The sequence below is a fragment of the Lates calcarifer genome, linkage group LG21, assembly GCF_001640805.2.
Source record: "Lates calcarifer isolate ASB-BC8 linkage group LG21, TLL_Latcal_v3, whole genome shotgun sequence".
In the NCBI taxonomy this organism is placed as follows: Eukaryota; Metazoa; Chordata; class Actinopteri; family Centropomidae; genus Lates; species Lates calcarifer.
The window spans coordinates 20746970-20765113 of record NC_066853.1 but is presented as its reverse complement, the minus strand read 5'-3'; the positions used below and the strand labels follow the sequence as shown (position 1 = coordinate 20765113).

The 18144-nt window shown below is 41.0% G+C and overlaps 2 protein-coding genes across 2 annotated transcripts; both read right to left on the bottom strand.

The window, feature by feature from the left end:
- Positions 1-99: 99 nt before the first annotated feature.
- LOC108876207 (THAP domain-containing protein 5-like) lies at positions 100-4637 on the bottom strand. Its single transcript, XM_018665564.2, is given in 6 exon segments — positions 100-534; positions 630-816; positions 1135-1943; positions 2591-2626; positions 2628-2775; positions 4447-4637. Coding segments are annotated over 6 exon segments (1467 nt in total). The 5' UTR covers positions 4614-4637; the 3' UTR covers positions 100-414.
- Positions 4638-4805: 168 nt separating this feature from the next.
- On the bottom strand, positions 4806-12345 carry ppp5c (protein phosphatase 5, catalytic subunit). Its single transcript, XM_018665563.2, has 13 exons — positions 12205-12345; positions 10747-10988; positions 9929-10076; positions 9617-9738; positions 9462-9527; positions 9125-9223; positions 8869-8974; positions 8541-8683; positions 6831-6918; positions 6689-6729; positions 6369-6547; positions 6203-6284; positions 4806-6011 (listed from the first exon to the last, which is right to left on the bottom strand). The coding sequence occupies exons 1-13, from the start codon at positions 12299-12301 to the stop codon at positions 5949-5951; spliced, it is 1476 nt and encodes a 491-aa protein (XP_018521079.1). The 5' UTR covers positions 12302-12345; the 3' UTR covers positions 4806-5948.
- Between the last annotated feature and the right edge of the window lie 5799 nt (positions 12346-18144).

Below are 18144 nucleotides of genomic sequence, written 5' to 3'. Positions count from 1 at the left end.
TGTGTAAGAACTGCCAGCGCTGATTTTTTCTCATATGCCTGTACCTTGCTGTGTAATCTTTGATTCTTATAATGTACAGAATTATGGCAAAAACAGAAATGAAGCACAAATCAAAATTTTTAATTTGATATGCGCACTATCCCAAACAAAAATACTTTAATACATGAAACAAAAAGTGGTTGAAGGAGAAAGGAAAACCCTTATAAAACATGTTGTCCCATATTAAATCCATATTTGTGCAAAGCTCACAGCAGATCCAAAACCAAACTGCCAAATCTTGTACACTGATCTCATTCTGTTAAAAGAAAACTAAAAATAACACAAGGTAGGTAGCATTTTGTTTTCAACAGCATTAGCCATGTCACTTAATTTTTGGCACAATGGTCTGCAGACAGAGACACAGTCAGTTGGACCTCACAGCTTCTCCTCTGCATCGTTCAGTGTTGTGTACAAGTACGCAGCATCGTCCTCTTCGTAGATGATGGCCACAGTCTCGCCAGCATCTGACACCGCTGCACTGGTCTGTATGTAGGCCTGAGGGAGGGGGAGACGACAATAAGTGAAGACACTGTTTGACAGCAATTCGAAGTCTTATTGCAAAAACAACTCTTGACTATTCATATCAGTACCCTCTCGAGCAGCTGCAGTCGCTCTTCATTTAGCAGGTTACTCTGCCTCAGCTGGCTAACTGTGTTCTCCAAACCTAGAAGTTTCTCCAAGTGTCGGCGGTGTCGCTGCTGCAGCACCTTCACCTTTTTCTGCAGCTCAGCCACAATTGCCTCCAGCTGCTCCTTACTCAGACTGTTCTTATGGTAGCTGTTCATGTCAAAAAAAAAATGAAAAGAGATTGTAAAAAAACTGTAACATAATGAGAAGCTATGAGCATGAATACTGAGGAACTCTTTGGTAATAATTTAAATGGTCTTAATGTTGAGAATTAGTTATTGACTCTGCTGCATCTTTACTGAAGTTGGCATCTAAGACTGCCAACTTAACTCTTAACCCTGTGGTCAACACCTTTGGCCTTGCTCAAAAAAAAAAAAAAACTTCTGGATAAATAATATATAATAAAATAATGATTTTTCCCAGAATTTAAATGCTTACATGTCCTTGAAATTGAGAATCAGTGCTCACCAGTGCTCCTCCAGCTGGTGATCCTGCTGCTCTGTGCAATCCTCCTCCGACTTGTCGTCATCTCCCTCTTCCCCCTCTGTGTCCAGTCTCTCCACAGTGAGGACCAGGGACGTGGGGGAGGGTGGCACGTGTTTGGATACTATGGGCAGCGTAGATGTGATGGGCTTGGAGCTCAGAGCAGATGACAGCACTGTATCCGGAGAGAAGGTGAACTGGGTGGAGGTTTCACTGGGGAAGACATTTGGTATTGTCTCAAAGTAGGCGATGACTTGAGTTTCATGGCGTTCTTGGACATCTGAGAGGTCCTCTGTCGCATCTTCAACACCAAGACAGGCCACTGCTTCGTCTGTGCAGCCAAGTGTGGAGTCATTCGTGACCAGCCCGTGGCCCTGAGTTAAAATGGCAGCTGCGATTCCATTCACAAGCTCGTCTTGCCCCTCACCAGCAGGGCATTCAGACATCACTACCACTTCTGTGTTCTCCCCACTGTTACTTAGATCATCTACTGTCTGGAACAAAGCTAAAGGGAAATTTGTCCCTGTTTCGAATCTGTCCACTGACGCCAGCACGTTCAGGTCCGTCTGGAGAGAACAGTCAGATTCTCCAACATCGGTCGTCTCCACCAGGCTGGCTTCCCCCTGCTGCGACGGGTCGACGGTGATTTCATACAGGTGTACCGTGTGCAGTGTACTTTCCATCTCTACAGCGTCGACGACCACCGTCCTGTCGTCTGACACCGCCATGTTTTGATTACTGTTCGCTCGAAGCCGTTTTGGCTTCCTCTCACTTTGATCTGTGGCTTTCCGTTTCTAAAAAGAAGCAGATGTGTGTTTTATCAAGCACAACATGAGAGTGAACAGCACATTACAGTGTAGATTAGAGCAACTGTAGTGCTGCAAGAATAACACTTTCCTACTGACTGCAGAAATGCCATCATTAATTATTTACTGCATTACATTACATTGCATTACATACTTCTCACAATTAAGAATGACATTTTGTAATATGAGAAATACAAAAAACTGTATCTGTGTTGTAGCTCATCGAGATCATGTAAAATCTTTTCAAACAAACTTAACCAAAAACCTCACTACAGATGGTTTCCTGAAAAAAATTCCTGTTACCATGACTTGCTGCTGAATTTTCTGTAAATGCTTTTAATTCACTCTGCTTAGAATAAAAACATAAATAAAACATTGACTGCCTGTTCTGGTGTGAAGAGCTGCGCATTTAACTGAATAGAAAAAGACAGGGACAAACTAATATACACAGTAACTACAGTACTTGAACTTTCACGTTGCATTAAGCTGCAAATACTTAATCAGAGAGGAGGTCACTGAAGGCCCAAACAAAATTTTGTGTAAATGAAACTAACATGGTGCAGTAAAGCACATTCAGAAGGTAAAATCTAAGGCTAAAATGTCAGTGTAAACGGTCGGCTTCTTTTTTGTTTTACCTCGGCCTCCTGGAAGACTGTGGGCACTGCATCGCTTCTCAAGGTAACGGATCCCCCATCGCACCTTGAAGTTCGAGGGCGCAAAATGTTCGTGGCAAATATACTGATGTCGAGAGGGAGTCCAGTTCTCACGTCCCATGTTCCTCAGCCACTCCTGCAGCCGGACCGGGTCCTGCAGAGGGAACCTAAAATACAATAAAGACTAGAAATGTCAGATACTGGCCACACTCAGGCTCATATTATAATAATATCAAAATAATGTCAAATAAAAAAAATTAAAAATGCACCATAAAATATCATTGAAGCTGTGCTTATTCTAATGATTTAACAGTAAAGTCAACATCTATAAACATTTTTTTTTATGTTTAAGCTGGAAACCTGAGCATCAAAACTAATGCTGAGATCAGGTAACAGACCGACTCTGTGGACTCATCACATTTTGGCTTGTGACATTACAGCATGTAGTACCAGTGTAACACAGGCCAACTCTGGTAGTTTTTGAGGCAAGTGGTTAGTGGTGGTGCTTTATGTTTACATGTATATTGAGAAATGTTGAATCTTGTGTGAGGTAGACAGAATTCTACCAAAGACCTTATTTGATTTGATTTATTTATTTATTTATTTTATTGGATCCTAGTATGAGCAGTATAGTCCATGTCGTCCTGCCGACAAGATTATTGTTAACTTTCTGATAAGCACTACATCTCACACCCATCTGTTTGTTTATTCCCTCAAGCACATGAGCATCTAGGCTGTGTGCTTATCTCTCTCTGTCCACTCATTTCACTCAGGCTCTCTGATCTTTCGGATCTTGATCTTTGTCCTCCGGGAGCCCCAGCCTCCTCCTCGTCTCTCTCTCTCTCTCTCTCTCTCCCTGTATGTTTGTGTCCTTCTCCCAGACATGAGAATCTTGTGCTTGATTTTGCCTCTTGTGCATTTGGGAAACCAAATGTCATTGTGGGTACTACAATGACAATAAAGCCTCCTTATATCCTTATGTGAAGCCTGTCCTCTTTCCAGGTCTTCATGGTGGAGAGGAGATCATGTGGCTGAGGCCTGTTGCTGATGTACACATATCATCTACTGAATTTCTGCTCTGAAAGAGGGACTCCTTTCACTTGTTTTTTTGGGGATTTTATTCTTTATCTGATCCGAGGGTCTGAAGACAGAGGGTGTTGTAGACAGTACAAATTGTTAAGCCTGAAGCAAAGTTGTGATTTTGGGCTGTATATAAAATTGACTCGACTTACTTGACTGTTCTAGACATGTTTGTCTTCTTGTGTTAAGATACATTCAATAAAATACTTCTGTCACATTGTCCCGGCAGTTCCTGGTCCAGGATAAAGATGACATCATCATTACAAGTCTTATGTGAAGGGCTGGGCCCGCTTTGACCATCTTGCTCGTCACGCCACTGGTTGAGTCATCACCTCTAAAACATTTCCAATAAAAACTGATTCTAACCTTCATGGCGGTTTAGATTTACTGCAGGACTGTTGCATTCGGCTGCATTAGTTTTAGCTATGTGTTCCTGATGAACTGCCAACTGCGTGTGTATCTTTGGGTGAATTTACCTGTGAATAAAACTCAGCCTTCAAATCATGATTCAGTCAGGACGGACTTTCTCAAAGATCGAAAGACACTAACTTGGCATATCGATATAAAAGCGGCGAAAAAGTAATAATAAATATTCCATGACTACGGTGATTGATGTCTTCGTTGCAGTCGGAGAAAATACTGCAAAAGTCCAGGTTGAGAAAGACGCTTTCTTAAAGTTAGATGACGCCTGTGGCAGCTGCACCTGAGCAGCGAAGTTAGCTAGCTAAAACACTTTTTGAAATACACGGACAACTTACTTGTAGAAGCTCTTCCTGTCGCTGCCGCTCCCGGAGTCATTCTTACAGTTTGGGACCGAACAATATTTCGGCATCTCAGGTCGGCGTCGTTGAGGATGGTATCTCCGGTGTCCAGCTGGGATCACAACAAGGTGAAACTCGTGCTGTGTTGTCAACTCGTGGCGCATGGTTGACGAATGACGATCAGCTGTTCGTGACGTCTCCGTGATTCGTGACGTCAAATTAATGCGACTAAAAAGTAGGCCGCTCGCGCAATTTGCTGCATAATTAGATAACATTAAGTGCTTTTTTTTTCCCCACAGGTAGTCAAAAATCAAAACCCCTGTCCACAAAAAAGACACAAAAAGGCACAGACAATGTTGACTGACATAAAGAAAGATACCAGCTTGTTTCTAAAATCACAGGACTGGATTTTTTTTATTCAATAATTTTCTCCAAACATTACACGGAATCTTTAAATGATACAGTATATATACATACACATCAGTGTATTTCTTTATCTAAAAAGTTGAGGGCCGTTGGACAATGCAGCTGTGCGTTTCAAGACAGGATTGCATTTTGGACGTTTGTGTACTGAAGACATCCACATAAGGGGGTAATAAGTCACCAGTAATCGAGTGCCATCAGTGTTTGCCTTACACCAAAGCTAGTCTGGAAAGTAGACTGTGCGGGAGCTGCCGGGTGAGTGGCACAATGACTGTCAAGGATGAAAACATGGAGAGCAGCGGTATCTTCCTCAACAGGAAGCAGTGCAGCAGTGCAAAATAAATGTTACCAGCTACATGACTGAACCAGCTAAATACACCACTAATGGCAAACAGCACCTTTAAGAGTGTACCCAGAGACAATCAATCTCTTTTTTTTGGACTGGGATCATATATGTAATCATATTTTGTATTCCTGTAAAATAAAAAACCTGACTGACATACTGTAGGATGGTTTGAGAAACACTGATAGACATGCTGCTCTTCACCCACTTTACAATGCTCTAAGCCGTGTACACAGGCCAACAGTACAATGCTAGGTTTCAGAGTCACAAGATGCTCCTTGTAAAAGCTGAACAATCATTTTCATCACAGATCTTTGGTACATACCATCTATTTGAAGCCATCTGCTGAGTATATCAAATATTTAAAAACCAAGCAGCTCCAAGGAGACTGATCTGAAATTCTCAGGGTTGGTTTTTTTTTTTTTACCCAGTGATAGAACACATGAACGAGATAATGGACAATGGAAATGTTTTTTTTTTTCCAGTTTTAACCGATAACGTGAAAGGATGTGCCCAGTTCTGGACTGGGCTGATCTGGTCTAAGTGATCTCTTCCCATTTGAACTACACCACGTGTTTTCTGCATACAACTAGCGGAAGTTTGTCAGAGAGAGGGATCCCTTAGGCTAAGCATGAATGAGAGAGCATGTCCGAGCACTGGAGGGAGTGAGGTGGCTGGGATGGTTCAGGTCAGATGGGAGGTCATCAGTGTCACAGACAGATTAGCATGGCCTCTACATCATTCCCAACTGCATTAGCGTGTTGGCATATGCCATGGGCTTGACATTCGGATGAGGCTGTAAAGGAGAATGAAACAAAGCGAAACATTAGATCACACTTCAACATGCATTTTAAAAGGTTTTGATAAAGATGACAAAAATCATGAAAAGAGGAACCATCTTAGTATAAAAAGATTCTTTAAATTAGAAAGCCCAATTCCAAAACAAGTGGTTGACAGTTGTTACACTTTAGACTACAGGATACTGACCACAGCAGTGAACTGGTGGAATTCTGGCTTGAGGTCTGATCCCCTGAGGTGGATATACGCTCCTTTGTTTCCCATCTGATCACTGGAGGAAGGCAGAGTACAACACTCAACAGCTGAAGTTAACAGCAGACTCAACACTTTAAGGTAAAAAGGCACAATTACGTACCAGTAGTTGGGTGCTGAGAACACGGTGATGCACTTCCCTGAGTGAGTGACCTCGTAGCCCTCAGCTTTGACCTCATGACTACGCACGATGAAGTCCAGCTTGTTCTGTTCCAGGAAGCGCTCTGTCACATCTGGCCCGAACTGACAACTCACGCCTCGTTTGCTGATCGACCGGCCATTCTGCATGAGGAGGACAGAGAGAGAGAGAGAGACAAGTGGTCAAACTAATTCTTAATCCAAGATACAAGTGGACTCAATATTGCTGTGACATAAACCAGCAGACTCTCTGACCAAATGAGGTATTGGTAGGTGGGAACTGACCTGGGGCTGTGGATCTGACCAGAGGAGGTCACACATGGGACCTGTGGAAAAGGAAGGTGTTTAAATGTTTCCATTTTCCTTTCCAGAGATGATTTCTTAGAGTCAGTTATATACTGATGGTGCATTTGGAGTCAGACACTACCTGAGTCTGGAGGCTGTCTGTTCCTGTCAATCTTCCTGAGGTCCTCCAATGTGACACCATCTTCACTGAACAGTCCGCCGTGCATCACCTGAGATAGAGAAGCTTATCAGGACTGTCCAACAGTACATAAAACCACTGAGGATTGCAAAAATTATGAATAACAACAGTAGTCATCAGTAAGATTCAGGTAAATTATGCCTGTTTGTCCATCATACAAAAAGTAGTACGCACACACAGTCTTCAATGACAGTCACAACATTTAAGTATTTAAATGATCAATCACAATTTGCACTGCCTGGTAAAGATCAACATACACTTAAACACACTGATTTTAAATAAGGAGAGCGTGTGCGCGTCTATTATTTCCATCTCTTTTCCTTTTGCCCATAATTTCTCCAGGCGTGCAAAGATAATACTTATCAGTCTAGTATCATTACTACACCAAACCACGGACCCAACTAGCTACAGAATTTGTATATAAATAAGACTGGGCCGAGGTCATGTTCTTCGAATGTTGCTTAACCAATTCAGGCTATCATGCTGTAATCAGGCTAAAATAATCTTGTTTATTCTCATCCAGCTAATTTTGCTTTGATTTGTTAACACCAGATTAAGTTACCTTGTGGTCAAACAAATGTTTCCACTGTTCCATATTTCTAATCAGTTATTTTAGATATTACCAGTGTAAGAGATTCTGCCCAATAAACATGTAAGAGACTTTTACGTGATAATCCACTATGAGAAACCTTTCTAAAATCCCTTAAAAAACTGACTTCTGCAGTTAAACATAATAAACTTTTGCTGAGCAACAGGGCCCTCTGCAGCCAAAAGCAACAATTCAGTTGGGCTCCAAGTCCGAGTGGTTAAGCAGTTTTCATGTACAGAAAACAAAGACTATCACTCATTTGACCAATTGTACAGTCCCACTCACTGAACTGAAACACAGCCAAACAGTGTATATTCCTCATAATCCAATACAATAGGTGCTGTCAAACTAACAAACATGCAGAACAGTTTAGAATTCTTGATATTTTCAAACTTTCATTGCTGAATGTCAGAGATGAATGTTGGTTTTTAATGAACTCCAAGCCTTTTTAACTGATCTACAGTTTGGCATTACTCTTGAACTTGCAGGGTTGGATTCTCAATTTCATAAGTTTTAGTGCTGAAATGACAAATTCTCACTTTGACATCAAATTAAATGTCATATGTTCTGGTTCCTGTGTCTTTAAATAGTCTGATTTTTTTATTTTTTTTTTTTTTGAATAAGTTCATGTCTTTTTGCTTGCAGTGTCTCAAAATCCAGACTGGTTCTCTTTTTATGTACAAACTTTTATTTTGCTTTACATTTTATCATGTGTAAGCTTAGGTAATTAAACTGTGAAATTTACAGCAACATAACACAATGACTACTCAACAACCGGCACGCTCATCTAAAATCATAACTATATGAACGCGTTTTCATTATACATCTATGAAAGCCATTTGTATCTGAAATTAAAATCACATTTGGGATGCAAGTTTGGTCTTAAGAACTTGTAGCTATGATAATAGACTTATTTTAAGCCAGATTCAAAGAATCCCAAAATCCAGACGGTTAAATCGTCAGTCTCATACGGATAACGTATGAAAAGCAGGGCCCTGGTGAACAACAACAAAATTAGTTACACAGCCCTTTGACTGCTCTCAGCTGACACTGCCATTGCTTACCAGTACTTTGCTGTTGATACACTGTGCAAGAGGAAGCCACTGGAAGACCTCGCTGAACAGCTGGAACATCTGGGCTGTGTACTTGGCCTTGACCTCCCCTTCAAATCCATACATCTGGTTCATGTTGTCTGTCTCATGGTTACCTGCAGGTATAAGCTTGATTATTGCATAGTGTATAATCCTGTTTAAATAACTTCATAAGAGAATACAAAGTCTGTAATCTTACAGAAGGAAGTAAATGACAACACACATGTAGTATATGACATGTTACAGCAACGCATACAGTATTCTGCAGATACTACACATGCACACACTGCAGTGTTCTCACCTCTAAGCAAGTGGAAGTTGTCGGGGTAGAGCAGCTTGAAGCCAAAGAGGGTAAGAATGACCTCAACAGAGAAAGAGCCGCGATCCACAAAGTCACCATTGAACAGCTGAATTCTGTGGTTAAGCACTATGACGCACAAGTTGCTGGATTTGAGGCTTTTGGCTGTTGTTGTCATTTCAGACAGAGACAAGTAGGATAACTACATTGCATGCAAAATCAAAACCTTGTGTGTGACTGTCTGCAAAAAAAAGGATACATAGGGGTTGGTCTCTGAGGGTAAGCCATTCAACTTGAAGATGTTGAGGAGATCGTAGTATTGCCCATGGGTGTCACCACAAATAGTTATTTTTTCTGTCTGTGGCAAAGAGAAACAAAGCACCTTAAAGTCAAAACAGAAGATGATGATGGACGAAACATAACATTTTTGTTTTGCAGGGTCACAGGAATATTACGGAATATTTTTGCAGTTGTGCTGATCATAGTGTCGGTAATCAAAGAATGGCATTCTATTTTATTGATGTTTATTTTACTATGTTCATGAACTAATATAAACTTACATTTATTTCACTAGTGATTATATGCATAGTCCTCACCTCTTTTAATGTGATTTCAACAAGACTTGGTAGTTTTGATAGAACATCTTTAACTTGCACCAAAATCTGAAAAAATACAAAAAAGTTTAATTACAGGCACAGGTAAGTTTCCCCTTAGTGAGTGTACTATATTTCACCTACAAAAACATGTTTACCTGATAAGCACACTTTCTGTGCAGTTTCTTCTGGTCTTTGAACCAGTCCATCATCTCCTTCATGAACGTCAATGTGACCTTGCTATCTTCAAGTTTGGGGCCTACATAGTCATCCTCAATCGCTGTAATACAAGATCATCTTAAATTCAGATGAACAGTCAAAGGAGAATCAAAGGGTTCACATCAGTGCATCACTAGTGCATTTTCTTATCCTAAGCTCCTGTCTTACAGAAGACATCATGTTTATGATTACAGGATCACATTTTTTATATATTTTTTATATATTTGGCCAATTATTGAAAGGGAACTTACTCATGTTCTCAATGTCCAGAGAGTCAACAACAGATTTTTTTGTCTCATCACTGGCAATAGCTCTTTCAAAGGCTTTCTGTTTCACAATCTTGTTACATTCCTGATACTTCATTCTTGCATCCTTGTCATTTGGTCGAACCCTTACCACCTATCATTAGAAGGAAGAAAAAACATACACACAGGGTTAATCATAAACAGGCATTAAGGCAGACATAAAGACATTCACTCAGAGTGGCTGCAGAGAACAGAATGTAATCAGAGTTCATCAAAGATCTTATTTCTTCTGGATGAAAATATTTTACTGTGCAATTAAACCAAGCTTCCCTATTCAGAATGTATGGGCAATCTATATGGCATTTACAGTATAGTTTCAGTATGAATCTATAAATATATGTGAATCTAGCTCCAGCCTCTCACAGCTTCATGAGGATTAACTGTCATTTTCTGTTGTCATGGCGCTTAGTCTAGTTAGTGCAATAAATTGCTTGACTATGGCTGAGGTTTAGAGGCCTTTGTTGTCACAGTCCTGGTATATTCACACTGCTTGTTATGAGAATAGCACGAACAACAATAGACACCAAATTAGCTGTGGTATGAGTGCCTTTATAGTGGATCTAATTGGCATCATGACAGGATTAGAGGATAATCCCTATTTTGGGCTGTTAAGGCAACATGAAGAGCCTAACTCATGGTGACAGATCAACAGATGGAACTGGTGAGCTCTCTCTTTTGAGAAAATCAGGGTATGTTCTCAGTTCAGACTGCATGGCAGCTTTAAGTGTGTTGCTACAAACAGCCAAAGATGCAATATTTCTTACCGTCTCATAGTCCTTAAGTGCAGCTTTAAACTTGCCCAGTGCCATGTTGGAGGTGGCACGGCGGTAGTATCCCTTAATGTAGTTTTTGTCTACCTCCAAGGCCTTCGTAGCATCAGCCAGGGCATAGCCATAGCACTCTGTGCGTAGGTATGCCAGGCTTCGGTTGCTGTAGTAGATGGCATTGGATGGATTGAGCTCCAAGGCCTCTGTGTAGTACTTGATAGCATTTTCATAGTCTTTCTCTGAAAAACAAATGTCACATCTTCAAGTGGACTAACACTGAGTTTGCGGGTTCCACAAAGTTCCTATTAAAAAAAATAAAAATCAAACACATTGCAGGCAACACATGTGTACATGCTATTCTTATTATCACAGCTAGTGTGATAAGGCACTTATATCAGTGAAGTATTCATGTTTGCAATGTTTCTATCCAATCGGGTGTACTTTGATCTAATTCTGTTGCAAAAAATTTGAATGAATCTTGTTTCGATAACTTTTATGTTCAAAACTTGTACTTGCCTTTTCCAACAGACAACAAACTAGGTCAAGTTTTCCATTTTATATAATATTTGACAATATCTGGTCTAATATGATGACTTGGGAAAAAAAGAGATTTAATATTAGGATAGGTGATGGCGGCAAAAATCCTTCCCATCTTACAACAGACAGCCTATGCATTACATCTGCTCTGACTCATCACGGTGTCAGCCCTGGTAATCGCCAGGCCTCTACATCCCCCAAACTTCAGGAAGCATATCAAATAGGTACAATCTATAACATAATCCTTGTAAAAGTCTACAGAGTAGACTGCTGAAATACACTTAATTTAAGTTACAGATCACCAAAGGCACAGAATTTCACTTTCGTTGTCGATGATTTTCAGTCAAACTAAATTATCTTTTGGACCAAAAGGGAGTACAACGTGACTATTAGTATTTAGTTAACCTCTTACAAAATTAGCTACTGTGTGGTATGAGCGGGCACAGCTAAGTTAAAATGTAACCGCGTTGAAAAAGCAAGATAAAAAGCATTACAACATTGCCCAGTAAATGCCTTGCTGGTGCTCACATGCGTCGCTGGCTGACAGAAAATTCTAGTTGTTGTAGCTGAACCTCTCATAAAATTACACAATAACCTGTTAATGCGACTGAAAGAGAACACATGGGTCATAGCTTAACACACCAGAAAAGGTACCAAATCTGAGCAAGTGCACATATTCAAGACACGGGTGACGGCGTAAGTTAACATCGATGCATTAGCGTTAGCTGAATTAGCTAATCCAATGAATGGGGTTTTCAGCTAGCATGCTTTCTGGGCGATGTTAGCTTAGCCCAACTTAGCGACCGGCTCCGGTAGGACCGTGTCGCAACACATTCGTGTCCTGTAATTAGTGGCCACATCTTTGGCTGTTACAAACAGCTGACAAAAGTCAATGACTTGACAGGTCTGCCAAATTACCTTTGAAGTACTTATTCGCCTTCTCCTTGAGTAGCTCTGCATCATTACCTCCCTCCGCCATCTTCTTCTCGCTGCCGTTTTCAGATACGTGCGCCATTGACGGTCGCAAAGGTCGCAAAGACTTTTTTTTCAAAGTTAACTTTAAAGCATGAAATGTTACTGCAGGATGTACATGGAAACGTACAAACCCCTCTTACGTCGGAAGAAGAATGTAGATAAATGAAATTGTTTGAGTGTTGTTAAATTTTATTACTTAAAAGAAAAATGAATTTATTTTGTAGTAAAGACAAGGAAACTTCAATACAAAAAGAAAAATAAATAATTGAATTGAGTCTTTCTTAATTAATAATCTAACTAATGCAAAACTATAATGGTAATAATAATAATAATAATAATAATAATAATAATGATAATAATACACCAGGTTAAACTGCAGCCTTAGGTAGGCTACATCTTGTATTGAGGTTTATATGCCTTAAAATGGGTTTTCCACATTGACAGTGGCTAATGTGTTTCCCTGTCTAATTTTCATGACGTGAAAATATCGTGACGATATCAATTCAAAACTAAAATTGGACAAATATCAAGTAGGAGTATTTCCATTTGAGTTCTTTTAGTTTATTAACCAGCAGGGGTCAGTATCTCTTCACGTAAATACTCATGAAATACTCATGAAAAGGGGTAGCATAACCGGTTGGGTTTGTAGCCTACAATAAGGCTGCTGATAGAGGGAACTACGTCCATGAGGTTAACCAGAAATATGTGCAGATGGTGAGTAATGGGATACAACTGAATCATTAGTTAAAGATTAGATAAGTGATTCATGTCAAAGCCAAAGCTCCCCTGGCTTATCTAGAATTATGACATTAATTTTTAGAAATAGCCTGTGTTCAAGCCTCTACCTCTCTTGACAAAACGACAACAAATTTCCAATTAATTAAAATGTAGGCTCATGTAACAGAAAAGTACAGCCCCACTCATGATTCCTTTTGGCCTTCTTCCAGATGCCTCTAGGCAAGTTTCCTGCCTTCTGAGCACAGCAATGTTGGCCTCCATCAAACCTCAGGCACCGCAGTGAAGGGACAAATACGGCACAGGTGCACATCTCCACAACTTTACTCACTTCCCACATGGCATCTGACGCACCCCAGCCTCACATAACTGGTTTGGAAAAACATCACGCAACCTTAAGCAAAAACACATCCAAGCTGAAACACCTTTCCTTTTCCAGAGGTTCGACATTGTCTGTAGTCAGAGAGTGCTGTGGGGCAGTGAAGGGACATCTGTCTTTTACACCAGCGAAGAAAAGTCAACCCCTTGAGATACTGGTTTGTGGTTTGGTGTGTTTGGGTTTTAGATGGTTAGGGTTAGAAGTTCAACAGAATAAGAGACGTTCAAGAAAAGCATGTGACACTGAGGATACAGCTCAGTCCAGTCTGCTGCCCTGACTCACAAGCGACATCCCGCAGTGAAGAGTAAGAGGCCAAATAGTTGGGTGACTCAACGCGACCCCTATCGAACACTTACTAACCCCAGAGTGTGAGTTCACTTTCTCTAAGCAAGATTACCTATGACTCGTCTCTTTGTCTGAGCCATAACACGTCTAGCTCTGTGATGGTTTTACTAGTAAAATGTAAGGGGGAAAAAAAACACTGAGATTGAGTGAGAACGAGCTGACGTTACAGCCTCAGCCCCACATGAGAGTAAACGCAGACAGTGAGTGGGAGAGACAGTGTGGGAGGGAGAGAGGTAGAGAAAATCTGGCTCGCTAGGAGGACGGAGGAGGGAAATTGCTGTCCTCTTGGGTGTACGATGCATGAGCGTGGGCCTTGGAGGGGTCCTGAGAAAGTTAAAACAAACACAAATGGAGGAGTGCAGAGATATACGAGCAACCAGAGAAAGAGACAGATGAAGGTCAGGGAGAATGTGAGTGACATTCCAGGGCCGTGAGCCAATGAATGATGAGGCCTCAGAGTGAGTGGAGTATATGTTACATAGGCCTGATCCAGACCTTCTTACTATTTATTATCCTGTAGCATGTAAGACTATTGCATAGTGTTTTGAACACCCCCTTTTAGTCTTTTACTCCACCCCTTAAACCGTCATGTCAGACTCAGCCAGTATTTTGCAACAGAGTCTCGTTTCCACTCCTCTGTTCCACTCTGTCCAAATAATTCACTAATGAGAGCTTGACTTCAGGGGGTCTGTGGGGGGTCGCACTTATTTGAACCACATGTTTTTCTAGTGGGCAGGGCAAAGGACTTCAAGCAAAATTAAAGATAAATTGAGAAAAAAAAAACGAATCCTCTTGAGCTCCACCCTTCCTCCTTTTTCGTATTTCGCTCTATCTTGGCTTAGATATTTAGTTCAACTGAAAGCTGGCATTTTTTTTCTTTCTTTTTTTTGGCTGATAGTCTGTGAGTCATCTATGAATTTCAGGGATTGCTCACATTATACGGCAGCATTACAAAGACTCTCCTCCACATTCTAGTGGAACCTCCTGTTGATCAGTGTAGCCATCATCCAGTGTCTAAATCGACATCCTGAAATGACACATCACATGTTCACTAAAGTTATTTGCGCTACAGGGGAGTGAGGAGTTGGAAATTTCATGTAAGTGGAAAAAGAAAACGTGATGCATACCTGCTTAAAAAGTCTGCTGCTGGCTTTACCTTCCCACATTAAAACCCCCTCTGTTTTCTCCTGTGTTTGTTGGACTTGTAACCAGGGTGGTTAGGGGTGGGGCCTGGAGGAGGGTATAGAAAGCAATTGTGTTTATATTTTGTCGAGCGTCTGTTTACATTTCTTGTGGGACTGTTTTAAGTTTAAAGTAAGGTTGTTACCTTCAGTGCCTGCAATGAAAACAGTCACAGTGAAAGTCCTGGTGAGCAGGTATGAATTTTTATAAGAATCGAAGTCCAGATAAACAAGACATCTGTTTTTCTGCTTTGAATGTTTCTTAAAACTCTTTTCCACCTTTTCCGTTTATTAAGTATTACTAATAATAAACAGTTCAGTTGTTTTCTATGCTTGGTTATAAGGATAAGATAGAAGTTTTGTTGGTATTCATCCGTAGTCATCCATAACAAAGGAAAGAATGATACTTTACTCCTTTTTTTTTCATCCATTAAAATATCTTGGCAATTGAAAATAAAACAAAAGGGAGCATTTTAATGGACTGTCTCAAATGACTCTCCCATCCCTCATTATTTATTCTATTTTATTACAGCACTGCTTTGATAACAAACCAGCTGTGTTTGGTTTCATTTGATATTTGCTTGTAGAACAGAGCATACTGTGAGTACGCGCTGGCATGTGGCTTATTTTTAGAAAATTTTCCTATCAAACAGGAAGTTTCATCTCATGAACTAATACAATAAGGATAGTTGCATTAGCCACTGAAACCACGGCTTCATACCTGAGTGTAAGCCCACACACAGCGTGAATGGAATCAATTCTTGATGGTGGAAACGTGAGGCAGACTAAGGGAGGCTGTTTTTTTTTTTTTGTTTTTTTTTTTTTTTAATGGCACATACCCAGCAGCCCCCTCCTGAGCAACTGGCACCACAGCCTTGTTAAGGGAAATTTAGAAAATGACCGACTAAACAGATAATTAGAATAAATAAAAACTAATTGCTATGGGAAGTGAAAGCAGCCCAGATTCCTTAAAAAATTAGATTAGGATGAAAAACGATCTTTCAGTGTGAACTCAGCGTTTGGCACGAGTCTGGCCTTATTTGGCCATATCTGTGGATATTATTATAATTAACCACTTTGTATTTCCTACTCCTTTTTCCTTTGGTTTTCACTGTGCCTGTGTCATCAGTCAGGATTTTCCCTTCCACTGTCCTCACATGCTCAGTCTGATTCTCTCCACACACACGCACACACACCTCCCTCTCCCGTTCGCATCTACTTTTGCTATCGTTCCCTCATTTATATGCTTTCTGTGCATTCTTCCTTCTGTCTCTTATTTGTCATTTTGAGCAGCGTGAGTTGTTTGATGTGTGCTGGGCACGAGAACAAGGGATCGGATACACACCCCAAACAGGAAATGAGAAATTCAAGCAAATAGACCCATGTCTGTGTGCCTCGGAGAGAAAGATAGAAACTTGCAGGGAGGAATGCAATTAGATAGAACAGAGCAGATGGTGGAGGATGTGAAATAGACACACCGAATCAAGGGGCTGTAAATCTTCGAGGTGAAAAGGTTGCTACGTCCTGTATGTGAGTGTGACGAACGAGAGAGGAGGAACACCCTGGGTATGATATTTATAGACAGTGACCACCCAAAACACTGCTCTGCATCACCCTATGACATCAGCCAGCCTACTGAACCACCAAGAGTGACAAAAACTTCCATTTAACTGCACATGTGATCTTGCCCATTCACTGTGTACCTTTTTTTTTTCTCAACAACTCCTTTTCAGTGCTTATTTCAGGCTGTGGAGGACACCAACAGCTCACTTGGTGTCAGACATTGCGGCATTTGTTTGCTCATGTCACCTGGAGGTAACACCAGTTTTGTGATATCATCACACCCACATCGCACAGTCGTAATGATGAGCAAGACAGCAACCCTCTAGCACTTGAGCTCATAAAACAAGTAGGAGCCCTGGGATTATCTATCAAAGCGACAGTGGCACTCAAGCAGAGCAGTTGTGTGACTCGCTGCAGCTCTTTCATCTGTCAGTGCGGTTGTTGTTTTCACGCTAGTTAACGGTAGCGACGACATGTTGTGGCGGCTAGTTTATTTTACATCACAGGCTGTGCTCCTACTGTTTATGAGCAATGAACGATCGGGCACAGCACACATGGTCAAGCTTTCCCACAGAAAGGAACCCGCATCATAAGTGACTCAGGATGTCTGGGTGCACACACTCTCTGACCATTAGATGACTATGGGACTTTAAAGGAAAGGCAGACGTAAATAGGACTCTGCAAACAAGGTGGAAAGAGAGACGGGTTGTTGAGAAAACCAACCCAGCCTCTTGTCTAATGGGACTGAATTGTCTCAAGTGGTGTGAATAGCTGAGATCTGATGTGGCGAGACAACAATAACAAACAAGCAAAGCAGCAGACAGACACCCCTGTCACAAACATTCAAGACAAACTGTAAATATCTGTCAGTATAACAACATTACTTTCCCAACCACTACATAATAGTGGACACACACAAGCTGGAACACAGATGCTTTTTAAGTTACTAATGAGACACTAAAACTTTGCCATGCCAATACCAGCTGTGAAGCACAAATACAGACAGAAACCCTGCACAGTGTCTGAAAATATCCAGTCACACATAGGCAGGCCATCCAGGATGTTGTGGGGGAGAGTTTCCTCTTCCTGTTGCTCTTAGTGTTGGACTTTCCTGTCAGTTAGCATTAACTACTGACAGACCTTTGGGTGCCTTCCAGACTCATCCCTGAGTCTTTTTTTTTTTTCATCTCTAGGGAGTAAAATTCCTTACTGTAAAGTATTAGTTCACATCCTTTACACTTGGGTGGCCGGGCACGAGAGACAGTATCAGAGCCAGGTATTCTCTAGAGCAATCAGCCTCTTTGCACCTTTTTCCAGTGCAGAGACCAGCAGGCATATCTAAAAGAAAATGAGGACCACACTCTGCAGTGCGCTTACATGTGTTCATCAGGTGGTGTGAACCAAAGACCAACCACAGATACCATCTTCCACACTCTCACTGGACCTCAGTGGAATCCAGTAGACTTTTTGATCTCCCTCTTTTATCATCGCTGTGGTCCAAAAATTGATCATGAAAATGATCTTTGTCAACGATTGCTCAGATGCCACTAGGGAAAGCATGTTCTATGTAGAGCTCTCAGACGTTCCAGTGTATTTAACATTAGCCTTTGTGATTCAGCGCTGCCAGACAGCCAGACTGTGGTACCGATTCTAAGATAGACTGGATTGAATTACTGCCCA